This window comes from Lottia gigantea, assembly GCF_000327385.1.
Source record: "Lottia gigantea unplaced genomic scaffold LOTGIsca_45, whole genome shotgun sequence".
In the NCBI taxonomy this organism is placed as follows: Eukaryota; Metazoa; Mollusca; class Gastropoda; family Lottiidae; genus Lottia; species Lottia gigantea.
Window position 1 is genome coordinate 167,459 of NW_008709577.1, and position 27,986 is coordinate 195,444.

Consider the following 27,986-nt stretch of genomic DNA (forward strand, 5'->3'; position numbering starts at 1 on the left):
TAGACACTGTAATCATTCAACCTAAGATTATACTCTAAGATAAACTACTGAAAACCTTACAACCTATCTCCATATTAATCTTGTTTTATATTGTGTGAAAACGTGTATCTGATACATCTTTTCATTTTCCTCTAAACTGGATTATTGTACAAGACGTTTTTATAAGCTTTACTAGTGCATTGGATATTTGTTATTGTTTCTCGATTCATGAAATCGACTTGCACCTGTCGACATTCTTCTGGATTATAGAAAATGGCATTATCTGTAAGGTACCATGCAAACAATATGAAAAATAAGAGACCAACATTTAGTGACGAGGATCATGACGGAGATAGTGCTGGATATGAAACTGATAATACTTATGAATCTATTCATTTTATTCCCAACAAAACTCCACAAGTTGTTCCTTATCAATGTGTTGATATTAAAAGACTCATCAACCAAAGACACAACTTGGAATCCAGACCTCGAGACGTTGAAGTTGAATTGGCCCGCCATGAGGACAACTTACTGCGAGGTTATAAATACGAGTTCTGGAGGAAGTCTAACGAAGGAAACAGAAGGCCAAAAACTTTAGATCTCGGGCAAAAACAAATCAGCGATGGAGTCACAGTAGAAAATATGTACAATGCTAAACTATCGTGTAGAAATGATAGAGTTTATAGCAAATGTGGTCCAGGTAGAGGTCAGGTCATTGGACAAAATACCAAAAACAAACACCACGTTGAATTGTATGGTCGTCATTTCGGTTTAGTTGGAACCATTCCTTACAATGAAGATGGTTTATATGGCTTTACATCGGAAAGATATGGTTTTGGTGAAATCCTTTACAAACCTTGTAACGAATTTTACCATTCGTCTGTTGATAGAAATAGAGATTTGTTAGAGAGATATGGTTATGATGTTAATGATACAGACTATGTTCTGAATGATCCTCGTGAAGCTGTCAATGATGTGGAGAGAAATGGCTATGAATTTGGTGGAAATGAAACTGATAATACCTATGAATCTATTAATATTCAGTCAGGTAGGATAGAAATTAATCAGATATCATTATCAACATTCCATTCAAAACATACATAAATACACACGTCTTCAAGACGTTACATCTTGCTGTGCATTACATCTTCAAACCTTACGTATCACCATCAACTAGACATTATACTATATTATACGTTCTACGCCCCTTGACGTTTATTAACTTAAAATATATATCATTAAAATATTTCCTTCTAACATAATTCACGCCATGTGATCTGAAAACATACTCAACATTTGGGCACAAAGACTTCAAATAGAAAACTGTTATTTTATACCCTAAATTTGAACAAAATACAAATAACAATCGTGTACACTTGTATCTAAATAATTTTTATATATTTGGAGGGTCATAATAATGGTACTTGCTTGACTATTTTTCATATAACTTCGTGATAGCTATACCAAAACAAACATTTTTGTTGATTTCTGTTCTATCTAATGAATTAAGAATGACTTGTTCATTCGTCATGTATAGTAATGTCCATAATGGTCACACTATAGCATATTTAACTATATATTTTACATGCATTCATGCTACTTATAACTATATATAAAACATCTCTATATTCGCTATGGGAGTATTATTATGAATTACAAATTTCTGGACGTTTTTCGGGTTTTTTCAAGTTCATATTAAAATCATATATAGCATTAGCGAACCCAGTTTCACAATTGGCGAATCGATATCTAGCTTTGTTTCAGAAGACAATCATGACTGAAACAAAGAATTCAATTGGTCAATGAACCAAGTCAAATAACCATTGTACTTTTTCCTATTATTTTGTTAAAGTAAATCGAATTATTTTCATATTATTTTTTGTACTAATTGTTCAAGAGTGGACAATGAACAATTGGTGTATATTGGTTTTTAATAACGGATAAACAATCAAATATCTCTTGAAATTAACATTCTAATTAAGGATGAATTGAAGCAATTATGGTGGTTATTTTTCAAATTTACTGAAAGCTGAAGCTTAATATTCACATAAACAGCTCGCTATACATGAATTTTCCGAGCTTTACACAGCATGTCATTCGTCTTAAGTTAGTATTATATCTTATAATTAAGTTAGTGATGGTAGGAAAAAGTTGGAGAGCTCCAATGTTTTTAGATATGTTCTGTACTAGAGAAGTACACCCGACACATTTCTCATGACAACAGATTTTACTAATGTTGCGGGGGAGACATTCCTCAATTATTTCTATTGTCAATTATAACTTCAGTGACCATGTCTAATCTGTCTAATTCAAAATCGAAGAACCCCTGATGTTTACCCAAACAATTCCGTGAAGCTTTTCAAGATTTTAACTATGTCGATGTAACATATGTTGGTTGAGCTAGAATTATGTTGTCAACACGAAATTTTACACGTGTGAATATCAATGTAAACATTATTTATTATCAATAAACAATATGTTGACATGTTGCTCAGATTTATTAATTATATTATTTGGCATAATAAATCTGACACGACAACTTTTCCTAAAGCATTCCAATAGACAATTTTTCTAGCATAGGTATAATGAAATATATATGGAATGTTAAAGACTTAAATAATTTGAAGAATCTTAACATGATTTGGTTTGTGGGTTACAAATTGTTCTCTCGGTGGAAAGCGCTCCACTATTTGATCAGCTCCTCTGAAGAATAATTTTATGGTAAATATTCAAACCAATGGAAGCTTTTCTAATATTTTTAGAACCCTGTTAAAAATATTTGATTTGCTAATAACCAAGCGTGCTTTTAAATATATTATTTCTGTACATCTTTTTTTTAATAGAAAAAATATTTTTGATAAACATTTATCGCCAGATGTAAGGATAAATTTCTTGACACCAACAGAACAATGAAAATTAATAGATATAACAAGTTAGTCAGATCAATGCCTACTGCAATCTGTATTCATACCAACATGTGTAGGGATATGATCTATTATATGTCTGATTAACTCTACAAGCCTGTGTTCCTGATTACCTCTAAATCTCAATCAGAGCTATACCTAGACTTCACATCAAAAACTAGATTTCTTTCATTCACACACGTGGACAATTATTGTGATTGGTGGCACGTCAATGTAGTTGGAGAAATATCCAGATTGGAGTTCTAAACAAACACGACCATCTGACAATGTCAATGATTTTAACATGAGGGTAACTAGAACAGAACCATCAATAATTTATTATAACAATAGCCATTCTTTTATCTTACATTCTAAATATTATTTCTTTCTTTTACCAGTCTTTTATTTCAAACCTTTATGAAAGAAATAAATCAATCATCTGCAAATGTTAGCCTCTGGAAGTTCCCACTTGTATATTGAATATTATAGTCCAATGTCATTGTAAATAGTTAATAGGAGGATAGTCGAGAAGTTTGTGTAAAATTAGACGGGTAATACATTGAATTCTACATATAAATATGTAAACTTGCTCACTTTAAGTCAGAAAAAGTATCAAAGACATAATATGAATGTGTAGGAGACAGAATAGAAGAGTTAAATGTTAAAAATTTAAATTTCATACTTTCATAGCATACTTTAATAAAACTATAAATATTATTTGATTTGATTAATTTTTTTAAATATAGATTATGAAATTTATCAAAGAAATTATAATTTTATTCACATACATAGAGCGTGTTTCTACACACTGATTATCATGGGCGTGTGTTTTCAGGGCATGGTCTAGAACATCTCAAATAAAGTGAATCGAACACACCAAACAACTGAATTTGAATTGAGACCTGTTTCCGGTCATACCCACGTGAAATTATGATCTGAAACTAGAGCTTAGGGTGATTGAAGAGTAACCAGTTACTATTCAATATAAGGCATTGGCACGGGGTTAAAGTTATGTTTACAATAATTGTGATGCTAATATGCAATGAACTAAATCAAAGAAGATCATAACGGTTATCATATAAATCTTCTTGGACCTAATAAAGAAATTCATAATACAGAAACTAGAGCAATGATTGATAATCATAGTATTGTGAGAAAGCATTAAAAACTGGCAAAGAGTCCAATCGCGGCGGCGCTATCAAAGAGTTGCATAACTCTATGCAATGTCCTACACAAAACGTTTTCATCAAACATCTGAAATAAACTACAAATAAACCCATGTAATTTATCCACAGGAGATCCAATAACTGAAAAAATAGGTATTGTTTACTTCAATCTCTTCTCTTTCTAATAGACTAAGTCTCAATTTAAATGAACCCCTGCTTATAAAACCCCCGGGTATTTCAATTAGAAGTTTGATCCACTCTGTTGTATTCAATTGAAATTTGACCTGTGTGTGGTATAACATGTCAATCATTATTTCACACCTCCCAGACTCTGTCTTCAAATTTACTTTTGTTTCTAAACAAACTGGTTGAATTTGTATTTTTATGAACTTAGTTTACCAAGGTCAACTGAAAATATACCTAACGTCATAATTGTACCAGAAGTGGAAACAATGTTTAAAATTTCATTTCAAAATTGTATCTTTATGCCTTCAACTTTTGAACATCATAAAGATGAATGACAATATATTATTTATGAAATGTCTTGTCGTAAGATTTTTTGGTATGTTTTAGGTCCGAAGTGTGCAATATAACTTTTAAGATCTCCATAACCCTGGTTAGAACCTTTTGATTTTTCGCATTGAAATAGTTCAGCACATAATGACATACCTTCATTCACTTTTTTCATCTACTATTCAGTGATTATTACCTGCCATTAACCCTATAATTTGATAACCTAGTGATCATAGACTACCCCCACTGATCCTTATCAATCTTAACCACTTCAGTAACATTACACAATTACATTATCCCGCGTGTAGAGGGTGAGTTTTGATCACCTACTACAAAGAGTAAGATTAAAATATTGTTGTGTGTTAATGATAGATATACCTGTTTAATATCTTTGTTAACGTTACTCCAGTGTTAGTCTGTACCGGGTGATATTTAATACTACGTCATTACCTAAAAGACCTTTAAATATTCTCATTACACACAACTGTGTTATTTAGGATTACTTGGCGTCATCTCTTCATCACAAAAAGTTTTAAAGGGCAGCATTATTTGAATTTCATAACCTTCGTCTCTGAATAACAAACAATTTTAATGTCAGGGAAAAAGCCTTCAAGAAATTGACCATATTAAAAGTTTAAAGCTCTCTGTTCAAACTATTTCGTTACCATTGAATACAATTCAAAAACGACTAATGAGGAAAGAACTATGGTTTCAAACTTATTTTGTCCATAATATAGAAAAAATAACAGAAAAATTATATTGAGAAGAGTGCTAAATTTTATAATAAAATGGCCAGTGTTATTTTGAATTATTTATTTTCATGCCCATTATAAAGATACCAAGATTAAGTGTCATTATTTGGTGGTAAAATAATAAAATTACACGAATTTTAAATGAAGTATCATCAAATGGTCGTAAAAAAGATCTTAAGTTGAGGGCAAGTTATTTCTAAAACTATAAAGTTTTTATTTAGACATCACAAAACTATTTTAATTGTAGAACACGCCATGTTTTATGGAGTCTGTATTGGGGAATAATGAGGGGTGGTGAATAATTACCAATTAAGAGGATGATCTGAGCATCTTTAGATCACGTTTTTATCCTGACCTCGAGCAAGTCACTAAAAGCTTAAATTAAGGACACTATGATATACATTTCCGAAATATGTCATACTGTCTGAATATCTCATGGAACAACAGCAGAAGTTGATATCGCAGACTACGTTGTTGGCAGTCGTTGATTGGTTTTTGGGAAATTTCCGTTTTGGTCTGGTTGCATTACTAAAAATAATTTAACCATTTATAGAGCTAAAAAGCCAGGGTATAAATTTACCTGAGAGGAAAAGTAAATGAGTTTTACCAGCTTGTGATATCATTGTTTTCAGAAATGATGATAGCTGCCATTAAAATTAAAATGTAAATCTTCAATTCCTCTTAAAATTTAGTGTAAGTAAGGTAAAACCAGAAAGACAACAATGTTTAAGTCATGCATTCTACAAAAAATATATTTTCCATTGCTTTCCTTTCTATTTCAATTATGTAAATGGTTATTTTAAGAAACATTCAACTCTTTTGAAGCTGTTCAAGAGGCTTTTAAGGAAGGCGTTAAATATATTATCATGATAAGACACTTCTAATCTAAATCAAACAATCAAACAGAACTGTGGAGATTTCTTTTCTTACCTTTAAACAAATAATTGGAATCAATATAAAGAGTTTCACACAGGTTATATCTATATTATCTATCTCGTACTTGCTCAGAGAAAAAGTAGAATTTGACAGATAGACTTGAACCATGTCAAATTTTTCTCAGCAAATAGTGAAGATATCAATGTCGATATGCAATTTCTTGAAGAAATCCTAAAATGGATGTTGACATTTGGGTTTAAAACATGCAAAGTCAACATATTTACTAAATACCGTTGATGATTCGTGTATAAATAACTTTTCCCTTAGTTAAATAGCCTTTTCCTCTCATATCTCGAGAACATGAAAACCTACTTCAGGGAAAGAAAGGTTACTTGCACAAGATGAAGGAATAGTACGAATCAGGGAAAGATCATTGGCCAGAGGTTTTTCCAGGTACTAGCTAGTGGATAGAGGCTTGTTGTTTCTTTTTTCCTACAAAAACATGCCACTGATGCAATTGATGGTTTCCTGTACCAGAGAGTATTTCACACAATGATTTTGGGACATTAAAGATTCAAATAATATCAAATAATACAGGATCATTACCAACACTGAGTTTCAAAAAGTAAACGTTCTATATCCAGGGAATATTTGATGCAAATATTCACGAAGAGCAACATCTTACAACTTTAAAGACACCTTGAATAAATAAAAACTAAATGGATTAAATTTGGTTGATATTGAAAACCACATGCTTTGTCAATATTGGAATATCAAAGTAAATGCATCAATTTTCATATAACTGAACTCTGCTCTACTATGCTTCGTATTAAAAATTAAGGTATGTGCTAAAACTGGATGTACTTCATCTATTTGCTGACAAAAGTATTATATCATGGCGTGTATTTATTTGAAAACTGAAACATATATAGTACGCATGTTTCCCTTTTTGATTTAAATCATAAAACAACATTTAAATATTCATTGACCTGTTTAAATTGGGCTTATGATTGACATATTGATGTGGTTTAAATCTAGGTTTTAAAATTTTAAATCTGGATGTCTCTAGTTAAATACTTTAACGCAGTATAATAATTTCAATAGTGTTCGACATTGTATTCTTGTGCAAAAACATTTCCGCGTGAACTGTATTCAGAGACTGCATGAAGGCTCTCCTATTGGTAGTATTTTCACCACATGAAGTAGATAAGAATCTATGTACTATGTAAGCAATTGCATGAATGGAGTGAAGTTCACGACCGACGCCATTTTGAACAGAGAAAGTATTGTGTTTCCGGTAAAGAAAAATGTGTAAAGAGAAACAATAATCTCAGGATAACAGATTGTTAGAATAACACAACTCTTCAACAATAGCATTTACAACATAACAGAGACAAGTATAAGTCTTTTCTCAATAACGTCGAGTTCCGAGGATATAGATTTTAAACACTGTAAACCTGATCTGAATAGGACTTACAACATTGCTAGACTAAAGTAGACATAAAATGCACAGTTTTAGAGGTACTTTAAGGTTCTAGCGTTGATTTCAGTTTTAGTGGGGTTTTTTTTTCAAATGGATTGTTGAGTTTCACAAGCGAAATATGGTTCTTGTCATTGGGTAGCCGTCTATAGGCCTACATGGAAAGGGTAAAATCTCTCTTCGATTTATCCATAGTCTGCCAAGTGACAGTTATCCTTATTGTTTCCCAATAATCATTATTAATATCATAATGAAACCGGTCAATATTTCAGATTGACAAGTTCAATGTGTGTAGCTTTGTAGTAAATGGACATTAAATGTTGTTACTACCATAACATACGATTATTACAGAAAATTGTCAACTTTCGCATTTGATAATTCTAATCTCGAGGCCACAAGTTCAACAAAACGTATACAAATTATTCTAGATTACCTGTTTGCTGTAGGAGGAATTAGACCGTCTTAAAGAAGCCTTGACGCTTAAAACAAAAAATAGTTTGCCAGGTAAGATAAACATACGCCCACGCAGCCGATTTGTTAAATCATGGACAATAACTCAAAAACTTTTAGTCAAATGCAAACTTTTCTAATATATATATATATATATATGTATGATCACACAAAATTTATTTGTGTTTAATGCGTTTTGACTTAGTCAAGGGCAACAACTCACCCGTTTAACCGTTCAACAAAAAAATTCTTAAATTCTTATTAATTCCAATGCTCACGCCAAGTTTCATCAAAATCCATTCAAAGTTTTAGCTTCTATTATGCCCACAAACAAATTTTACTCAGTCAAGGGCAATAACTCAAAATCAGTTTGTCGAAAAGTCGCAAAATTCGAACTTTGCGGAGATCTATTAAATTCCACTGCTCACAACAACTTTCATCAAAATCCATTGAAAATCGTCGTTTCTTTTGTGCCCAAAACAAATGTTGACGGACGGACCAACGGACAGGGGCGACGGCAATATACGACCACGTTTTCATGTTCACGTAGATAAAGAATATGATATATCATCAATTTATACATTTTGATTTGAAAGAAAATTTAAGCACAGATATAAAAATTTGCCAGTAAAAGATCTTTCCTTTACAATAAGGTGATACAAAGGTAAAGACAAATCGGCAGGGATTACTTGCAAAAATAGGGGACATGATTAGCCACTGATTAAGCAAACAGTTCTAAATTCCATCGCCCATTACAACCACACAAAGGCATTCAAGTGTGTCAATTGAAATATTCTTCGACCACAGAGAGTCGAAATTACGTCAGGTGTTCTTAACATATATCTGATAAACCCTAACAACAAGGAAAGTACAGTAACAGAACGAAAGCCCAAAACACCTGAGCCAACTTCTACGTAAAACTTTATTAAAAAGTCTATTGATGTCGATAGATCTTGTTTTAGTCTTATGTTATCCCAAACTAAACATGTCGTGTTTAGTGTAATCCAGAACATTTACAGAAAAAAAGTTGTTAAAAATAAGCACGAATTTTTTGTCAATATCTAATCTGAATTGAAAACATCAGAATCGCTGGATCTCTAACATTAATGAAAAAACTCTTTTTAGATGTTGTAAGAATTTTATACTGACTAGCCTACAGTTTCGAGCAATAACATAGACAAATATAGATTTTTAAAATGGAGAGAATGAAGTTAAACGTTCAAGATGACCAGAAGTCAACTGAAAAAATTGTTTCAGGATAGCAGCATACTATTCGTACATTTCCATCTCGCGACGTTTTTCCTTGTAAATCAATCTGACCTGCGAAATCTTTTTTTAAAACAAGATTCTAATGCTTGAAGAGTGCATTTTGTTGCTTATCTTTAGCGTGTTTAGAGTTTTGTTCTCTCGGCAGGTGTAATGATGTAAGGGAAGTAACTCCAACTACAAGACATAAATGTATGCTTCTTACAACAAATAAATTGTCCTGCTATTCAGTTTTGTATGATTTTTTTCTACCATGCCGTTTTTTTGTATAGTACAGTGATAGCTTTAATGATTTTCAACAGAGCGTTAAAGTGTATGAAGTATTATATTATAATGATAATAGTTATAGTCTATTATCTATTATAATGATGTTTAGTTATAGTCAAGATATTTTTGCAAATAATTAAGCAAAGGGTGAAAGATATAAGCATACAGGAATGGAATGAAAGCCTCACAATTAACAGTAATTTAAAATATTACACATTGTATATAAAAGTTTTAGAACCCGAGCACTACCTCTTCAACATTTCACTTAGTTTCAAATATAAAAATGCAATTTGTAACTTTCGCTGTGGTGCCCATAAACTTAAGGTTGTTGAAGGTAAATGGAATAATATTCAATACGATGAGAGACTATGTACTTTGTGCGATATAAACTGCGTAGAAGATTAATTTCGTTTCTTTTGTGTATGTTATACGAGGATCTACGCACACTGTATCTGAAACAGTATATAAACGGTGCATGTATCCAAATAACGTCGAGTCAAAACACTAATGTGATCTCTGCCACTTCAATATAATTATATATATTATGCCCTAACCCGACGCAAAAACCTATTATCTTTGTAAATATGTCTATAATTAGTATCAATTTTTCCATTTCTGTATATAAATTCATATTGAATTGAACCTTAGACCATTCGGTCATATACATGTTAATAAATATTATTTATTTATTTATTTAATTCACCATTGAGCTCAAAGGTATTTGTGTGAGTTTAGCCGCTGATCGACACAATATGATCGATCAAATTTATATTACATTAGACCTAAGTTTGTTCTTTCTTTGTATTCTTTAAGGAAAAAAGGATGCAACCCTAGGATGTTTTTTTACTGCCCCTTGTTGGCTATTGATATGTCTTGACCGCCTCCCTATCACATTTTGCATTCTTAAAATCCTATTTAAATAAAATAAAATTATTCGAAGTAAAAAAAATAATGTATAGAATCTTCTCATTATCTACATAGCAAATCTTGTATTGGAGAAATAAAAAATGTTATTGTATAATTTCACGTAAATATGTCTTTATACTGAATTTATTCTTAATGTAGAGAAACTTCAAAACGGGCTTCTTTTAATCATATCTTTATATACAATCTGGAAATTTTAATAATTGTTTATATTTCAATGGTCTATGACAAGCTATAAATCTTAACATTTGAATAGCGTTTTTGTGTAGAAATTATATTGTATCATGTGTGAAATCTCAGACAGTATTTAGTCGATTGGAACTGGTGTCTTTAAACCTATACAATAATATTTTAGGTCTTGGCCCTGTCCTACATAATTATTAATTTACATAATTTGAACACGTTTGTCCTTGGTGATATAGAGGTCACTATTTTGGAACTGTAGATGCCTAGATTATGTTTTACATCATATGTAAGATTTTCTTCGTAAAAATGTGATTTGTGACTGTTCACATCGTTACATGAAAAACGAGAGTTATATCCATTGGTAGGCTACACAAATGTTCTTTGTTCCTATGAGCTTGTGAATTCATCTGGACGCGGAGCATCCATATAATTATATAGTTTCTATATAACTCTAAGGAATCATTGTTTCTACAAAATAGTTCACCACATGAAGATAGCCTTATCTATGCTCTGCTGCCAGACTACCAACCTGCGCAGACGTAATCAAAGCAGAAATATTTTATTTTATCTGGAATGGTGCTGATATGGCTGCGTGTTCCATAATGTGAAATGAACGCTCAACTGAAACGTTAAGATAGTATCATCATAGAAATAGTTTCTTATTGTATTGTATTGATTTGATTTTAGTTTGAAGAAAATAAACAATAAGTATTAAAAATCTATACTAATAAAGGATTAACGTTCATCGCACAATTTTATTTGACGTCGATATGCACTTCAAAGATTTACCATCGGTCATAGTATACTTCCATGACCTATGTAATAGTCGATATCTTTTGATATTACGTGAAATTCAATGATTGTTCATGTTAGTAAACTTGTGCTTATAAATATCCAAATCATGTAGTCGTGATCAGTGAACCATTCTATGAACCATTTGGTGGATGTGGCAAATTTTTGAATGGGGTCACGCCACAATGCATTTATGCCATTCTCATTTCTGGAAAGGGGTGGCTGATCGACACAATATGATCGATTGCTATAGCAGTGTTGCCGAGATTTATTTGTTGTCTGAGTAGCAATATAATAGGCATACACATGTGTTGGTGTTAATGTTTTATTCATAGTATTGCCTAAATATTTACTAATGTTTTAATTTAGCAGTTAATTTATGTCTGTAAACAAATAAATAGAAAAGATTTCCTCCTTTACTCAAGTTTAATAGTCAACTGTTAATAACGTTATGGAATGTACAAGGAAGAGGGTGGGTGGACATTTAAATGCGGTTAATACCATTTTGGGAAATAACGACGCTTGAACTACGTCAATGGTTATGTTAGCTCATCTTCACAATGTCGAGCTTTTATGAACTGCGTCCAATACCTTGACTTCATTAGGCTCGGAAGTTTTTAAATGCATCTATTTTATTAGATTATACGCTACCGAATAGGCTATACAGCCATTTAGAGCTCTTGTCGGAGATACTGTAAATAATGTCGGGTGTGATGGATAGTTTATGATTGGCTGTATTCGTTAGCGTACAATCTAATCAAATTGCTGTATTTACAAACTTCTATGATACAAGAAAGGTGACTATTGCAGTCAAGATCTGTTCTATTTTTTCTATTAAAAAACATTGTTGGCAGTTTGGAGCTGGCCGATCTGTTGCCCTGATCTTCCTGTGAAGGTATTCTGTATTTTTACATATACGTCCTGTGTCATCGGATTTCCTGCATGGTTTCTAACAATGTTATTTAATAATACCATTGAAATTTGTCGATGCCATCAATTATCGTCAACATCGCTTAACAATCTACACAAAATTGCAAAAGTATGGCTCAAAGAACAATAAAATATAGTTTTTTTATGTGTTAAGCAGTGTTTCGGAATTGTTTTTCATTTCATTTTGTGAATTTTATCAATACAATTGTAATTCATTTGATATAAAGTTTATTTATACCCTATGTAAGGTGTACTGGGAGTCGCTTTTATTATTAATTTGTATTATTTATTAATTTATCATATTATTTCTTTTAGTCAGTTTTATATAGGCCCTACTATACATTGTCGGGATTTTGTTATATTAATTCAATTTGGATTTATTGTATTTCATTAATAAAAACATTCTGGACTAATGGACATTTACATAAGCCATTTATCAATATAACTCACTGACGATACTCTCCGTTAAACCACAACAGCCATCCTTTTGTATGATATTTGGATCCGTCCACTATAAGATATCGGATGCATGCATTTTCAATAACACTATGTTATAATCAGCAGTGTTTTTTATTATGTTTCATAACACTGACACTCAAGTATGTATATATACGCTCACATTATTATGTCGTCAATTGGCTTGTGAACACAATAGACACTACAGTTTTTGGTATGAACATTAGATGAGATCCGGGACAAGTTCGAATTTGCCGATCATTCAGTGAACGGTTTTTAGTTTTCTTGACTTGGGAAAACTTGGGAAAAACTGCAGTTCTCATCCAATTTAAATGCAATTTGGTGTGATCATTTATAATAATGGAGTCAGGGCTATTGTAATAATGAGATCTTGGTCAAGTTCGAAGTTGACGATCTTTCGATGAATGGTTTTTGTGTTATTGCCATTGACTTAGGAAAAACGCGTCAAATTTTTTTTGTGAAAACAATAAATTTTGACTTTAGAGAAATTTGATGTGATCATCTTTTACATTGAGATCTTAGTCAAGTTTGAAATTGATGATTTTCGATCAACAGAATTTGTGTTATTGCCCTAGACTTTAAAAACGCATCAAAATTTGTTGGTTTGTGAACGCGATAGAGGTGACAGTTTATGACAGAATTTTATGACAGTTTGTGTATTTGTTTAAATTAACAATATCTTGTACAAATTAGATTTTGGTACTACTTGATGCAGATTGTTGACTGTATACTGAAAATGTATCGGGGAAGTAGGCCTATCTGCTAGGCAACCACTTATTATACTTCCAACGTAATATGACACTCTATTTTGAATATTATTATTCATCTTGGTCCAAAGGCTCAATAACTAACATGATTGAACTGAATTGAATTGATTAATATTGTTTAATATGTGTTTGTAGAATAGAACAGGATTTATCACAAAATAAATTTGAAATATGCGTGTCTATATTTGACCATTATGTAATCTTTACGTAAGCTAAACATAAACAAAACATAATATATGATATATAACGTAGTCTTGCACCAGTAGCCACCGAAAATGTTCACAAAAAAAGCAATTTGTAGAATAAATAATTTCTGACGTGCACAGTGGGATTACCAGCATGATTTATAAATGTGATATATGCAATTCGATCTTGTTTCATTTTTTTCTGCACTTAAATATGAAACATAAATCAAGAAGACATCTATGATTCAAAAATGGGTTAATGTTGACGAAATAGCCGAGAATATTCACTGAATTGTGTCCTAAATCATCCGTACGTATGAAAGTTAAACAACCGAAAACAATTTTGACTTTATAATTCAGCACCAATTTCTTGCACTATAACAAGTTTTTCATCTGTTGCATTATCTGTAACATGTTGGCGGTTTCTTTAAAACGATTTTTTCTATTATTGAATTAGGCTTACATTATATTGAATTATAATGCATTGAATAAGATATGAGGTATAATAATATTATGATAATCTAATATAACGACGACATGTTCCTATACATTAATGTAATTTGCATAATATTATTTAAATTCATCTCGTATTTCAGCAGATAAGTTATAGATTAATAGGCGAGATATATTTTGGAACTTGTCATTTTTTTGTAAATGTGATTTTTATGCAGGAATTCGCAGCATTGTGTAAAGATATAAAATGAGTATTAGGTTTAAACAAGGGCGGTAATCGGTAGTAAAATAACAATAATTCAGACATAAAAGAACATAATGGGATATTTTAAAGACATTTTCCATTCGTATCAGACTCTTTTATCTGGGTTTTACTGAAGAATTACTTTTATTTATTCAAACCTAAAACCGTATCATTAATTCACTTCAGTTTACTCTTTAGCGTACTAACTGCATTAGAATGGGCAAGTATTTTGTACTTCATCTGTTTTAAAGAACAGCTAGATATTGGTCGAAAAGGTCATGAGAAATCCACATCTTGGTGTAAGATTTTGTCAAGCAACAGCTGACTGGATGTAGACGGTCTAATTGCTGAATATACTTATATAAACATACGCACACTGAACGTCTTAATATGATAATCTTAAGTTCTTAGGATTTACTAGATCAAGTTGGGGCTGGAAACAAACATTCCAAATCTCAAACACCTTGCCTTTCAACTTTCTTGATTGTACAATAAGTAGCCTTTTCTTCCTGATAATCTGAGACTTAAAAATCTGTTGATATTAAGAGATTAGAATTAAAATCAGAAGGCACTGAGATAATCCTCATTTAACATACCTTTGATTATGGTTTTTTGTTGATGATTGTTTTTTAGTGTCGATATAATAACCTTTAATTCGATTCACTAATAATTTTGATACAAAAATTAAGGCCCAATAAGGAATTCACAGAATTTCAAGGTAAAACTTTATTTCATATCATGATAGCTAATACGAAATCAGAATGTGCATTAATAGCGTTTTGTGCTGATGTATAAGCAGTTATAATCGCTAGTCGAATGTGGTGCTTTAAAGTGTTGATGTCAGTGGCTGATCAAATTATCACTTTGAAGGTCTTTGTCGTAACCTTAATAACTAATATGTCCCGATTGACAAGACGATTAAGATTTATCCCGATTTAATTATGATATTATATTGTAATAAACTGAGATGAAAGATAACGGTATTTTAGATGTGCTTCAGAGAAATCTGAACATTTTCTATAAATTGTCAAGTAATTAGTTTCTTAGCGTTAATTATTTGATCATATAATGTGAAAATGTTCCTAACCCTAGGCTAAACACCTTAATCTTTATCTATACATTCAATAGGTGATAGGTTATTATCAGATAGATAAACACCTTACAATATGCCCTTAATATCCTTAAACCGTTGTTCCCCTACTTTCCCCTATAGATCCCTTCAATAACCTTATGTTAATTTCTCTCGACATCACGTGACAGGTAATATGTGACAGGTAGAAAGTCTAGCTACAGTATACCTGAGATGGTGATATAACGGTAGCCGTGTAATAGAACTCTAGTAGTGTAAATTGACTAGCGTATATCAGTGTTTTTCTAAGTTATACTATGGATTATTATAATATATAGACAAATAACTATGTATCCTGTGAGTTATAGAAATAAACCTGTATATTCCACTAATTGGAATGGTGTATTAAGTGATTTATTTGGAGGATATGGTTCGTATTTTTACTGTTATTTTTCAACATTCTATAATTTTACAAGCCATAAAATCGATATTGATCCATACAAGAAAATTGTCAATGTTACAACAAAGGAAAGGTTATAGCGTGTAGTGTTATTATATTAATTAACAAATCATTCAGAATAATAATGATTTCCTTTGATTTTTTAAAAGCTAATTCAAATCCTTGAAATTGATTCAAACATTCACATATATTTTATGTTGTTTTCAATGAACATATTTTGATATGAATATACACATTTTATTTCTGGTTTTGATTATACACACAGATTTTCTGTTAATTCTGTAAAATAGACATATATATTCTGTTATAAATAATATATACAATCATACATATCATATAGTTTTCTTGAAAAATATTGTGGGACAAGTCTCTGTCTATTTGTTTCTTCTCAAAAACCAAAGTAGAATTCAATCTCCTTGGTATCAGAGCTATGTCCTAAATTGATATATTGTATAAATTTTCTCAACTTAAATAGACTTAATATGATTATGAATTTTTGACAGATCTGTTTCTTATACAATATGACAAGAGATAATAGAATCATTATAGAGTAAATGATAGTTAAATTTATTTTAGTTCATTTCATGATAAAAATGATTGATATCAATCATGATCTTTCTATAATTATTATTATTTTAAAAAAAAACATATTTAATTTTTGAATTCTTCTATTCATTTTTGAAATTTGTAATACAAACAGTAGTGTGACACTTAATTGATTCAATCAGATATACTATTACTAGGATGTCTGATGACTTTGACATTGGTGTCATGTCGTCATGTCAGAATTTGACATCATGGCCCGTTGTTTAAGTTTTTTTACAGATATTTGTAAGCATATTTCAATTTGGACTGAGCCACCCTCACCCTTATACCATGTATCTTAGACCCGATTTCCATATTAAGTAACATTTCCATAAATCAATTACAGATATGAAACATTAAGGAATGTATTGTATTTACTTCATCATATTGTCAAATTAATCATATTAATTAATATAGAAACATATGTTCAAACTGAATATTACACTAGAAAACTAAGGTTAAAACTGTCATCTTGATATTTTAACTTGTTAACAAGATATCTTGCCTCATCAATCAACAGTTTGTTACTAATAAATACTGAAATGACATTAATATACTGTGACAGAAACATGGTTTAAAAACTAGTATTTCTACTATTTTATCTTATAATTATCATTTCTTTTCATATTTCCCAACTTTTAAAAAAAATCTTATTTAATTTTCTTTGTTTGGCAAAAAGGACTATTTTGGGATAGAAACTATCTATTTTCAGGTATCTGTAGGTGTTTTTTATGCATTTTGTTTTGAGTTGAAACATTGTTAACATAAAGCATACATCAAGTTTGTTTAAGAAAAGTTTCTATTTTAGAATTTTCTGTGGTTGAGATATTTAGATGTTTAAATTCTAGTTCTCATTATAGAAATGACACTAAGTTTGTCATTCTAAAGTTAAAGTAACCAAGTAAATTGTTAGCTATCAATTTCAAACAATTTCTCTTTGATTGAAGGATAAGGGTCATGTGAAAATTAACCGGCATTCCTTTTGAAAATTGTTTGACTTTTTCTTGTTAAGTCCATTCATTTATTAGAAACAAACACAAGATTTTTAGATTTTGTAATTACAAAATGAGTTCAAACTATGAGAAAATACTGTTTGCAAAAGAAATTGTAAATCTCAGGGATAACTCAAAGAATTGTAAGGATTTATGAACTCTCAAGGTTCAAAGGTAAAAATGTAGCAGATGTCTGTACTTGTAGGTCGCATATTTGATTGCAACCATGAGTAGCTGTTGAATTATTCAAATTATTTAATTATTGTATACAAAATGATGTCATAGTTGGATGAGTGTAGGGTTGCTGGGACAATTTTAGTCAGTTACTATGTTCATATAGTTTGAGGATTTTTATCTAAGAATCCTGTGACCTAGGCCAGTGCTTTCATTGAGACGCGTCTCAATACACCCTAACACCATTTTTACCAGGGCTTTTTGTAAACAATATTGGTCCTAACCCTAACTTCATAATGACCTTTGGTTGTTCAAGGGTCATCTTCTGTAAACTTTATCCCTTACATCTTCACATTAAGCTAGCCCCTGGACATTTTGACAAGTTGGAGGAAAGGTTTAATTCAACATTTGTTACATTGACATAAACAATTTACTTTAGGACAATTTCATCTGTGACACTTGTAAAGATGTTTGAATTGCAGATTTTAGGGATTTGACAATAAAAAGAAAGTATTTTCTATAGAAACTAGAGTGTTTAGATAATGTAAGAGGTAGTAATAAAAGTCAGGTATAACCAGGTGAGAATTTGAAGCAATTGGAGTTTCAATTGTTTGACAGTCTGTCTGGTCAGTGGGCCATGTTTTTAATCTTCTGTAGTATTCTATGCAATACTGTTCAAAAGATCTTTGCATTATTTCACCTAAATAGGCTACTTAAAATAGAAATTCCATATTCCAATTACTCTGAAAAACCAGATGATTGATCATTGATTTAATAAGTAAAAAATATACTTGATTGTTCAGCCATCACCAAATTTCTTGAATTTATTTAGATAACAATCTGACAATATGGCTATTAAAATTAATTCAACCAAACAAGGTTCTATATGTTTACTTTCTGTCGCTATGACATTTCAGACTATTGCGGGTTTTTATGAAAAATGTTCATGATGATATAAGACAATATGTATTGAAAAGGTGTTAACTGTAATTTATAACCAAATATAGTAAAACAGAAATGACAACAATGAGAATGTGGTGGGATTGGGAAGTAGAATTGTAATAGGGTTGGTTGACATAACTAACTCCAATGATACTCTTCAACTGGTTTATATCAGTGTGCTTTTAAAACTAAATAATCAGTATAGATTAATGATTGTTTTTTTAAATATTTTAATGACTTATATACACATCATTAGGGATCCTGAGTATTTTTTAATTAGGTGAGAGATGCTATAAAGTTACTTCTATTAAACCCAAGAATGTATTTTCACACCACATATAAGATTTAGAGAAGACGATTTTAGTCTAAGATTGTGGCTGTGTCTAACATCATAGACCTTAACTTGGTTCCAGTTCTCTAAGAAAATTCATAATTTGTAAGTCTGGATCAACTGTACTTCATATGATCAATAATTTGGTTATATTTAGGGCATTATTCATATTTTGTTGAAAATTATAATTAAATATATATATATTTGTGTTTATTTTGTCAATGAAATATTTTTGACATCAAATTAAAAAGTTAATGTTACATCTAAACATACCTATACATTAATATAATGAATGGGTCTATTCAATTTTCACTTTTTATATCCTTTTCATAGCATTTCATTTCAATTCACAATATTTCAGTGCAATATGTCATGTTAAACAGAAATAGAACTTGTAGTTGAACTTATTTAAATAAATATTAGATATGTAATGAATGGAATAAAACAGGTTTGGTTGGGTTTGGTTCAAATTTTAGAATGTATAAGATTTTTCTAGTATATGTAATATCAATTAGGGGGTTATTGAGTCAAACATTCAATATATTGTACGAGTCAAAATAAACAATCTTAATATGAATTTGGTGTAAAAACCTATATTAGGCCATGACTCTGCGCACTGTGAAGGTACAAATTAACATAGGCCATACCAAACAAATTCAAAATTATTTCGCACTTCAAGAAAAAAAAACGAGAGCACCGATTGGCTGCTAACACTACGGATAAGATTAAAAACAAAGACAAATAGCCAATGCGTTCTATTAATGATTGAAATTCCAAATACTAGGATTAAGATATTGTAACAAAATATAGGCTATGCAAGCCAGTCATATATGCAACATAATATACATTCTACTAGGCTTTACTAGTTTTCAAATCTGCATCAATTGTCATGATAGGCCAAGATCAGAAAGAATTTTTCAAGATATGTTAAGGGTGGAATAGAAGTTTTTGAGATAAGCTAGGGTGGGGGTTGTCACTTGTGGAATATTTTATTAAAAAATTGTAATGATAAGATAATTGGATATCTTAAAATTCATATAATTATAACCTATTAGAAATCCACTTTAAATCTCTTTACTGATAACATGTTACTAGGTTTGATAGGAATTTGGTTTGTCATGGTTGGCCTTGTAGTATAAACTGTGTTTCCACTGAGGGAAAAAGCCAACCTTTAAGTTTCCACTGGACAAATTGGAATCATTACAGTTCGGGAACTGAAAATCTTTCTATTTACGTTCGGCAATTTATAAGGGGCAAATGAAAGCTAACTTAATGCCTGCTTTCACTTACCTTAATGGCCAGCCAAAAATCAGCTTTATATTGTACAGCAAGGGACTCTGTGATTGAAGCTAAAGTCAAGAACCAGTTAAACCCAGTGTAAACACAGTGCATTCAGCTTTACTTTACAATTCTCAGATCTCTCAAAGAAATCAAGGACAATTTGGCCCTTTCAAAATTTGAAGACTTCAAATTATAGGCTGGTTGAAAGCTTGAAAAGTTCATATGAATTTTGAAAACAGTAGTGATAATTTGTGTGTGATAGATAAGCTATATGACTAATAATATAATATTTATTAGTATGATAAGTACTATTATTGTATCAGTAAACAGATTAGTCTATCTATACTGAAATACTTACGTTTTTATTTACCATCAAACTAAGATTACTGTCACTTCAATCTTCTATTATAAACAGTTTTACTGTTACTACCTGTTGCTGTGTTTTAAACTTACAAAGGATTACTATAAAGACATTTTGTACATTGCAATTTAAATATATTTCTGAATTCTTCCCAGTTAGTCCTCTGTCAAAAGCAATTATTTTTAAAGCAATCATGGGGTTTTTGTGTAAAATGGCACAGTGACATCCCTCAGAACAAAATTTATTTGACTAGAAGTTCACATTACTAACTGGTCTACCAGTAATAAAGTTATTTGAAACATCTTAGACAAAATGTCAGTTAGACTGAAATGTCACAGTGTGAAAAGTTGAGATTACCACACAAAAGTGCTTCAGATACTTTTTGCTACGGATGATATTCACATGTTCTCTAATTAAACAGATTAATATAAAAGTCTATACAGAATCATTCTTGATAGGATCAGAGTATCATATAAAAACACTATACATTACATTATATATGTATACACTTGCCATGCTAAAAACAATGTACTTTATAAAAACAACTTAATATCTCTTTTTCAATATGCAATATGATATTATAGTTTATATTTCAAATTTTGCATGTGAAGATTTAAATTAAGATTTCATCTTTTAATGCTTGGTTACCTGTTTTGAATAATACTGTGCATTAAAAAACAATTTTGACTCATTTGGATGGTTAGTGTTGCGATAAATAGATTAAAAAAGGCTGTTGTGTAGTGTAGATATTAGTAAGTTAATATTTTGTCTGACTTTGCTTATTCAATCTCTGTTTTCAGAAAACATTGTAACATTTCTACTGACTACATGATGACTTGATGATATATTCCTGAGTGACCAAATGACGTCACATTGGCCTGATGTTCATATCATAGGCTTTACAGCTTTGAGTTAAGGGTCTTTGACATCTGTTTCTGAAGCTCAGTGTTCAAAGGGTTAAAAATTCTCATATCCACATATAGGGTTAAATCAAGGTGTAAAAATGATTGACTTGGGACATAATTTTGACAGTTGACAGTGTACTTTGATAGTGGGTATTACCCGTCCAATCATATGTCCAATCTTTTCTCTCCTGTTTGCAGTATATACTGGGATACAGGATATAATTAAAAGCTTTTATGTTCATTTTAATGTGTACAAACAGATAATCATTGACCTTGGAATCTAATTTTCCAGTTGACCAGTGATGTCAGTTTACAGTACATTTTAATTTTATCAATTCTCTATTCTGTTCATTGACATCTATAAAGAAACAAATTATTTTGAAAAAGGGTTTTAATAATCAATGATAAAAATAAGATTTGGGGTAGATGTATGCTAGAGAGTATAGCAAGTTATGACAGAGAAAGAATAATTGACATCTGTATTCCAATTTGGCATTTGCATAATTATCTGGACTTGAATGAATGATAATCAACAATCTTCATAAATGAAAGGCCTTTATTGCAAGCAGTTTTATTTTATCCTTTATTAATAAAAATTCACTGTTTTTTTTTTTGTGCCTCAAAATGTCCATAAACTAATAATAACAAAAATCAAAGAAATACATAGATATTTTCTTCTTGTAATTATAATATATATTATTTTTATATAGGTAATTGTATAAGTACATTTTGAGGAAAGTAAATTACCTTTTCTGACTTTGATATTTTATTTTATTATTTTCATATCAAGGTATACATGAACTGATCTATGTGATTATTTAAGATCAAAAGAAGTCTATTATATCATTATATTCTCTATATATATTTATATAAAGCACATTATTTATCATTAAATAAGATTATCTCTTACTTTTTATTACATGTAATTTTCAGAGTAATTTGAATTGATTATTATCATAAATAATTCAAGCATTCAAGTGTCAACAAAATGGAGTAGCATGAAATTTTTTACAGAAAAATTCAATAATTTCCCACAAATTATTATGAGAATTATATTGGAAAGCAAAAGAAATTTCATGTGAAAGTATAATATCATATAAAGATCATATGCTTATAGAAGTTAAGACATCAGAGAAAGTCAGTGTTTATTGTACATGAAGGCAACAAAAAAAGCATTGACATTTATTTTTCCTTTGACTTTGACTTTGACTGATTATCATGGAAATCTATGTGCTCAATTGTTTCTTGTGAAATATTGTGGGCCGTGTATTAAAATGAACTGTAACTGAATGTCAGAGTGAATCTAAAACTATATGATAAGTAAAGTGTATATCATATTGATATATGGTGGACAAGGACTAGATGTTTAAATGTGTATAAAGATGGCTAATATTATAATAACTCTTCTCTATAATATTATTTATCTAAGACTTAAATTATTCTTAAATACATTTATTCACTGTAGTCACCATTTTACTCTAAATTCAATGTAAACAGTCCAAATTGTTTGCCTGTTTCTTCTGAATGTTGACTTTGTATGCTGAACGGGTTGTTGAAAAGTGTGAATAGCCCTATATTACTGGTTGTTGGTGTCATTGAAATGTTCTTAACCAAATGTAATTATTGACATTATTTTGCGACTTTTTACCTATTGTAAAGGCTTTTGTCCAGTATTTTTATTCAGATATTATTATATTGATGGTATTCAGTTTATGTAAAGTTAAAATTGTGATGATTATAATACATTTAATATTATTTTATCATGACTTAAGATAGTATTCTAATTTGATGTAATAAATGTCTAGGGTGTATGCACTTTTGAAATTTTCGTTGACATCCCAACAATTGAATTTTCTTTTGTAAAATGAGTTACATTTCTTTTACTGAGTCTGTGTTTGAATAGGTATTTTAAAAATTAATCTGTGAACATAATAAGAAGCTCATATCATTCGAAAAAAACTTTAAGAAATGTAAAATGACATTATTGGTATGCACAAACATTATGTCTTTTACTAAGTCAACATTTCATAACTATGATAATATAATTTGAATATTTGATAGGTGGTTTTGAAGTTGAAATAATCTGCAGAATGAAATATGTATTTTGCAGTAGACAGTAAGATTAGGATTATGTCAACAGAAGGGATTAGGTAATAGATATCCTATATATTCATCTTATATTTTCACTTAAGAAACGCGAAAGGTAATCCACATATTAATATTGATTTAGGAGAGTTAGACCCCCTTGAAACTTGTGAAAGTGTTGAATAATAATAATATAAGATATAAGGTAATGTGTATGTGTATATTGAAGGTAAATCTAAGATCAAGTTACTGTGAGTATAATTTTATTAGTATTATACTGTAATATTATAGTAAAAGAGAGAAATTAAGGATAACAATAGGTGAAAGGTGATCACTGGAAGAATTTTATTATATGTACATGATGTGAATTGGTGTCATTTATTGTATGGTTTTGAATAATTTACTTGTCAAAAGCAAGTACATTCTGGCTCTGGTTGACCTTGACTGCATTTTTCCACTATGGTAATAATTGTGGTTATTGTTTTTAGTGCAGACTGGAATGTCTTCTTTTCTTGCAAACCAATCAGATGAGAATTTAGACTAAATCAGATCACATGAAAACCAGAAAACCACAAAGATTTAAAAATATTCTTGGCAATCCTTATTCAGGTATTTCCTGTTTGAGATAATTTTAGACATGTGACGTCTTGAGTTCTTGCATGTTATCTATCACATTATTAAAGGAAAGATTTTGTAGTTCATTAAGGCATTGATAGTTTATCCTAAAATAGAACAGCATTGGTCATCTATATTAGTCTCATCAAAAGCAGAAAGATAGTAGATATAACTCCATGATTTCATTTCTCTAGAAGATTTGATAAGTAGTTTTATAAAGGTCATGAAATTGATTTTCAGTATTCTTAACTCTAGTAAAAATTGAATATAAATAAAAAAAAGCAGATTAATGAAATGGTAACAGCTGTTTTTTTTTGATAAATCATACACAAAGAAAACAACTTAATTGACAATTTCTGTATTATAATTAATAAATAGTTTTGGTACATGATTTATGTAAGGTTTGTATCAATTGTTTATTGAGTTTAAATATATACATAACAGCATTATTTTAAAGGAACATCCAATTTTTCCTTGATAGTTGAATTTTGACTTGGCGCTGACCTTTTGGTTTAGGATTTTGAAATAGGACATATTCTTGATGTTGCAGTGATGGTTTACTACCAATCATTCTGAACATTCCTGTGATTATTATTTTGTTTCATTGTATAGACAACTAGTATGTAGGCTGATCTTAGTTATTTTATCAGCAATTTAATCATGAATATTTATCTTTATTTTCAATTTCACTTCAAAAGATTTGACATACTTCAGATAAGATTGATACAAGAAAAATTCAAGAAGAAACTGTGAATTATTTTGTGTAAATAAGATGATGTATTGATATGTAAATGAGAAATTTCCAAAAGAACGAAATACTCTTTTAATTTTCATGGCTTTATAAAATGCAGATTCAAAATTGTCTCTTTTGGACATATTTGCTATTCCTTGTCACAAAGTTTGAAGTCAGGGTATTTTGTATTTATACTCAAGTTGAAAATGAATCCATTTAAGAAAACGTTGCCAATTCTGTAAAGTTACTTTGACATGCACTTCTTGCTTGGGATGTTTTTTCCGTTCGAACGGCACGTTGTGTACTAACATACAGAAAACCATGTCTAAAAGTATGAACACAATTTATACCTGGATCGAACTTCTGCTCTTATCAAGAAGAAAGATAGACATGAATATTTATGAACTAAAGGATAGTGTCTTATAAGTTATGTGTCAGTTTTATCTGAATGTTATATAATGTACTTCAGTTAACTATGATAAACTTATCAACTAGTAGTTTAAATACCAGAATTATAACCTTATTTTAAAAATTTATCTTCAATAATTGATCTAATCTTACTCTCTTGACTCACTAAATTAGCTAATTAGACTTCAGTAAACCATTATTTTATCAGAAATCTTGTTGATTTTCCAAATTCAGATATAATGTTATCTTCAACATTCAAAATGTTGCCATGATCTTAGTAACTATTTTAATCAATTGTTTTAAAACTTTTGTTTCTTTACAAAATTTGTGGGTTAATTAGAATCAAATGTTTTATAAAAACTGTTTTTTATCAAATTTTCAGTCTCAGTTAAAAACATAATTTTTTTCAGGTGTGGAATTTGAGATAAATTATTGAAATCAAGAGATTGACTGTGATTATGTAGGCCTATAGATATTGATATTTCAAGCTTATCCCTCATATCAAGATTGCAGGATATTGTATAGGGTTTACCTGTAACCCTTTAGAAATTAATAAAAGAAAATAAAAATATAATGAAAGCAGCTGTCAATATGGTGTCAATAACAAATATAAAGGCTTGACCACCCATATCAATAACTATTATTACTGTATATTGTGAGTTGTATCGAGTTATTGACACTGAATAATAACCTTTACTAAAGATTAGTTCTAGATCACTAAAGATATAATATATTTCTAATATTATAATGAAAGTAGTATATGGTGTAACTTGTACTGTTTATAACTCTGTTATTGTTTAGTATTAATCTCTATTGATCTCAATATTATTATTATTACATCAATTACTATATTCAATACCCAAATACTCCTTCTACCAATAAATTTATTTTAATTCAAAATTGAATCATTTGAAATACATTAAGTCAAGTGTAGTAAAATTGTTAGAATTTTTGTATTAAAAACAAGTTATTTTTTAAATAGCACAGTAAGTAGTTTATAATAGATTCATAACATTTGAAAGGGACAGAGACCAGACACATAGACCAGACACATAGACCAGACACAGGTTTTATCTGAAAAAAGTCTATTTAGTATACAACTGCTTTGGCTTCAATAAAAAGGACAAATAAAGCTTTGGGGTATAATAAAAATTTAATCATATATATATATCACACAAATTTACTTAAAAACTTGATATTTAGGTCAAAATGATAGTAATATTATGAGGTTATTAGTTTCTACTTGTAAATAGCCTAGGGGTAAATTGGAGGGATAAATATCAAATCAATTATAGACTACTTACAAACTTTTTACGTTTTGTGATAAACTTTTTATTTCTAATTTTGATGAATTAAATCATGTCTTGTACTAAAGATAAATGCATTTCTAGAGTCTTTTGGTGGAGTTTTAGCTCTCTTAAGAAATAAAAACAACAGTAATGTCTACTTTAGTTGAAGAGTTGGGAGACTAAAGGGAGATAACTGAAACAGTTTTCAATGTTAAACTTTTGACAAGTAAACAAAGGCCAGGTACCACCTATACAATGAAAGTATTATTATTAGTAATAATAAATACCCATAAAATGATAACATATCAAAAATTAATGTCAAGAGTTCTCAATGTTTGAAAATCTCTGTTTTAATGACAGTTTGAGCACACTAAAGGGACGTAACTCTATCAAGTACACTTGAAGCTTTAGCCACAATTGATTTATAGCACCCTCCACATTGTTTGGCAGATTTAAGTGAATTTACAAGACATAATATTAGTTTTATGAGGTGTTTATTAGAGAAATGTCTAATATTATATCATGAGGTTAGTTTAATTGTTATTTTGTTGTATTCTGTGTATTATATATGTTAAAGGTATGTCTTTCCAGTATAATTAACAACAATAGATATTCTTTCTATTTTATTGACAAAATCATTAAAAGCAGAGCAGTTTGAAAGTCAATTTATTTAAGTCAATTTATTAAAGTCAATTCTTATATTTTTTCTATTTTTTACCTCAGAGATGTAAAGAAAGAGGTATATTTCATTTCAATATCATCCACAATAATCAGGCAATGGTTCAAAATGAGATTTATATTAAAGAATTTTTTAACTGGATGAGTAAAATGTGTAATTTAAAAGTGTTTCAACTAAAGTATTTTTGTAAAAAGTCACAATTTAAAAGTGAATCAGAATTAGGGAATGTGGAAGGTTTAAATTGAGTGTATGTAAAAGAAGACAAGGAGTTTTAAATCATTTCAATTCAAGCTAATTGTATGTTTGCTTTTCTCTTTCTTCTCCTAATTCTGTTTTATATCACAGTAATCCTTCACTTACTTATAGAATAAATAAACCCTTCCTTTACTCTACACTTTTATAAGGTCACCTTGACTTCTGGTTAATTAAATTTATTTAATCAATCAGAGCCAATTTGATTTCAATTA

General features: G+C 29.9%; 1 protein-coding gene across 1 annotated transcript; it reads left to right on the forward strand.

The window, feature by feature from the left end:
• Positions 1–252: 252 nt before the first annotated feature.
• On the forward strand, positions 253–27,764 carry LOTGIDRAFT_164358 (hypothetical protein; the record flags this gene model as incomplete). Its single annotated transcript, XM_009060890.1, has 3 exons — positions 253–1,027; positions 27,291–27,367; positions 27,564–27,764. 3 exons carry the CDS (start codon positions 253–255, stop codon positions 27,762–27,764), a joined length of 1,053 nt encoding a protein of 350 aa, XP_009059138.1.
• Between the last annotated feature and the right edge of the window lie 222 nt (positions 27,765–27,986).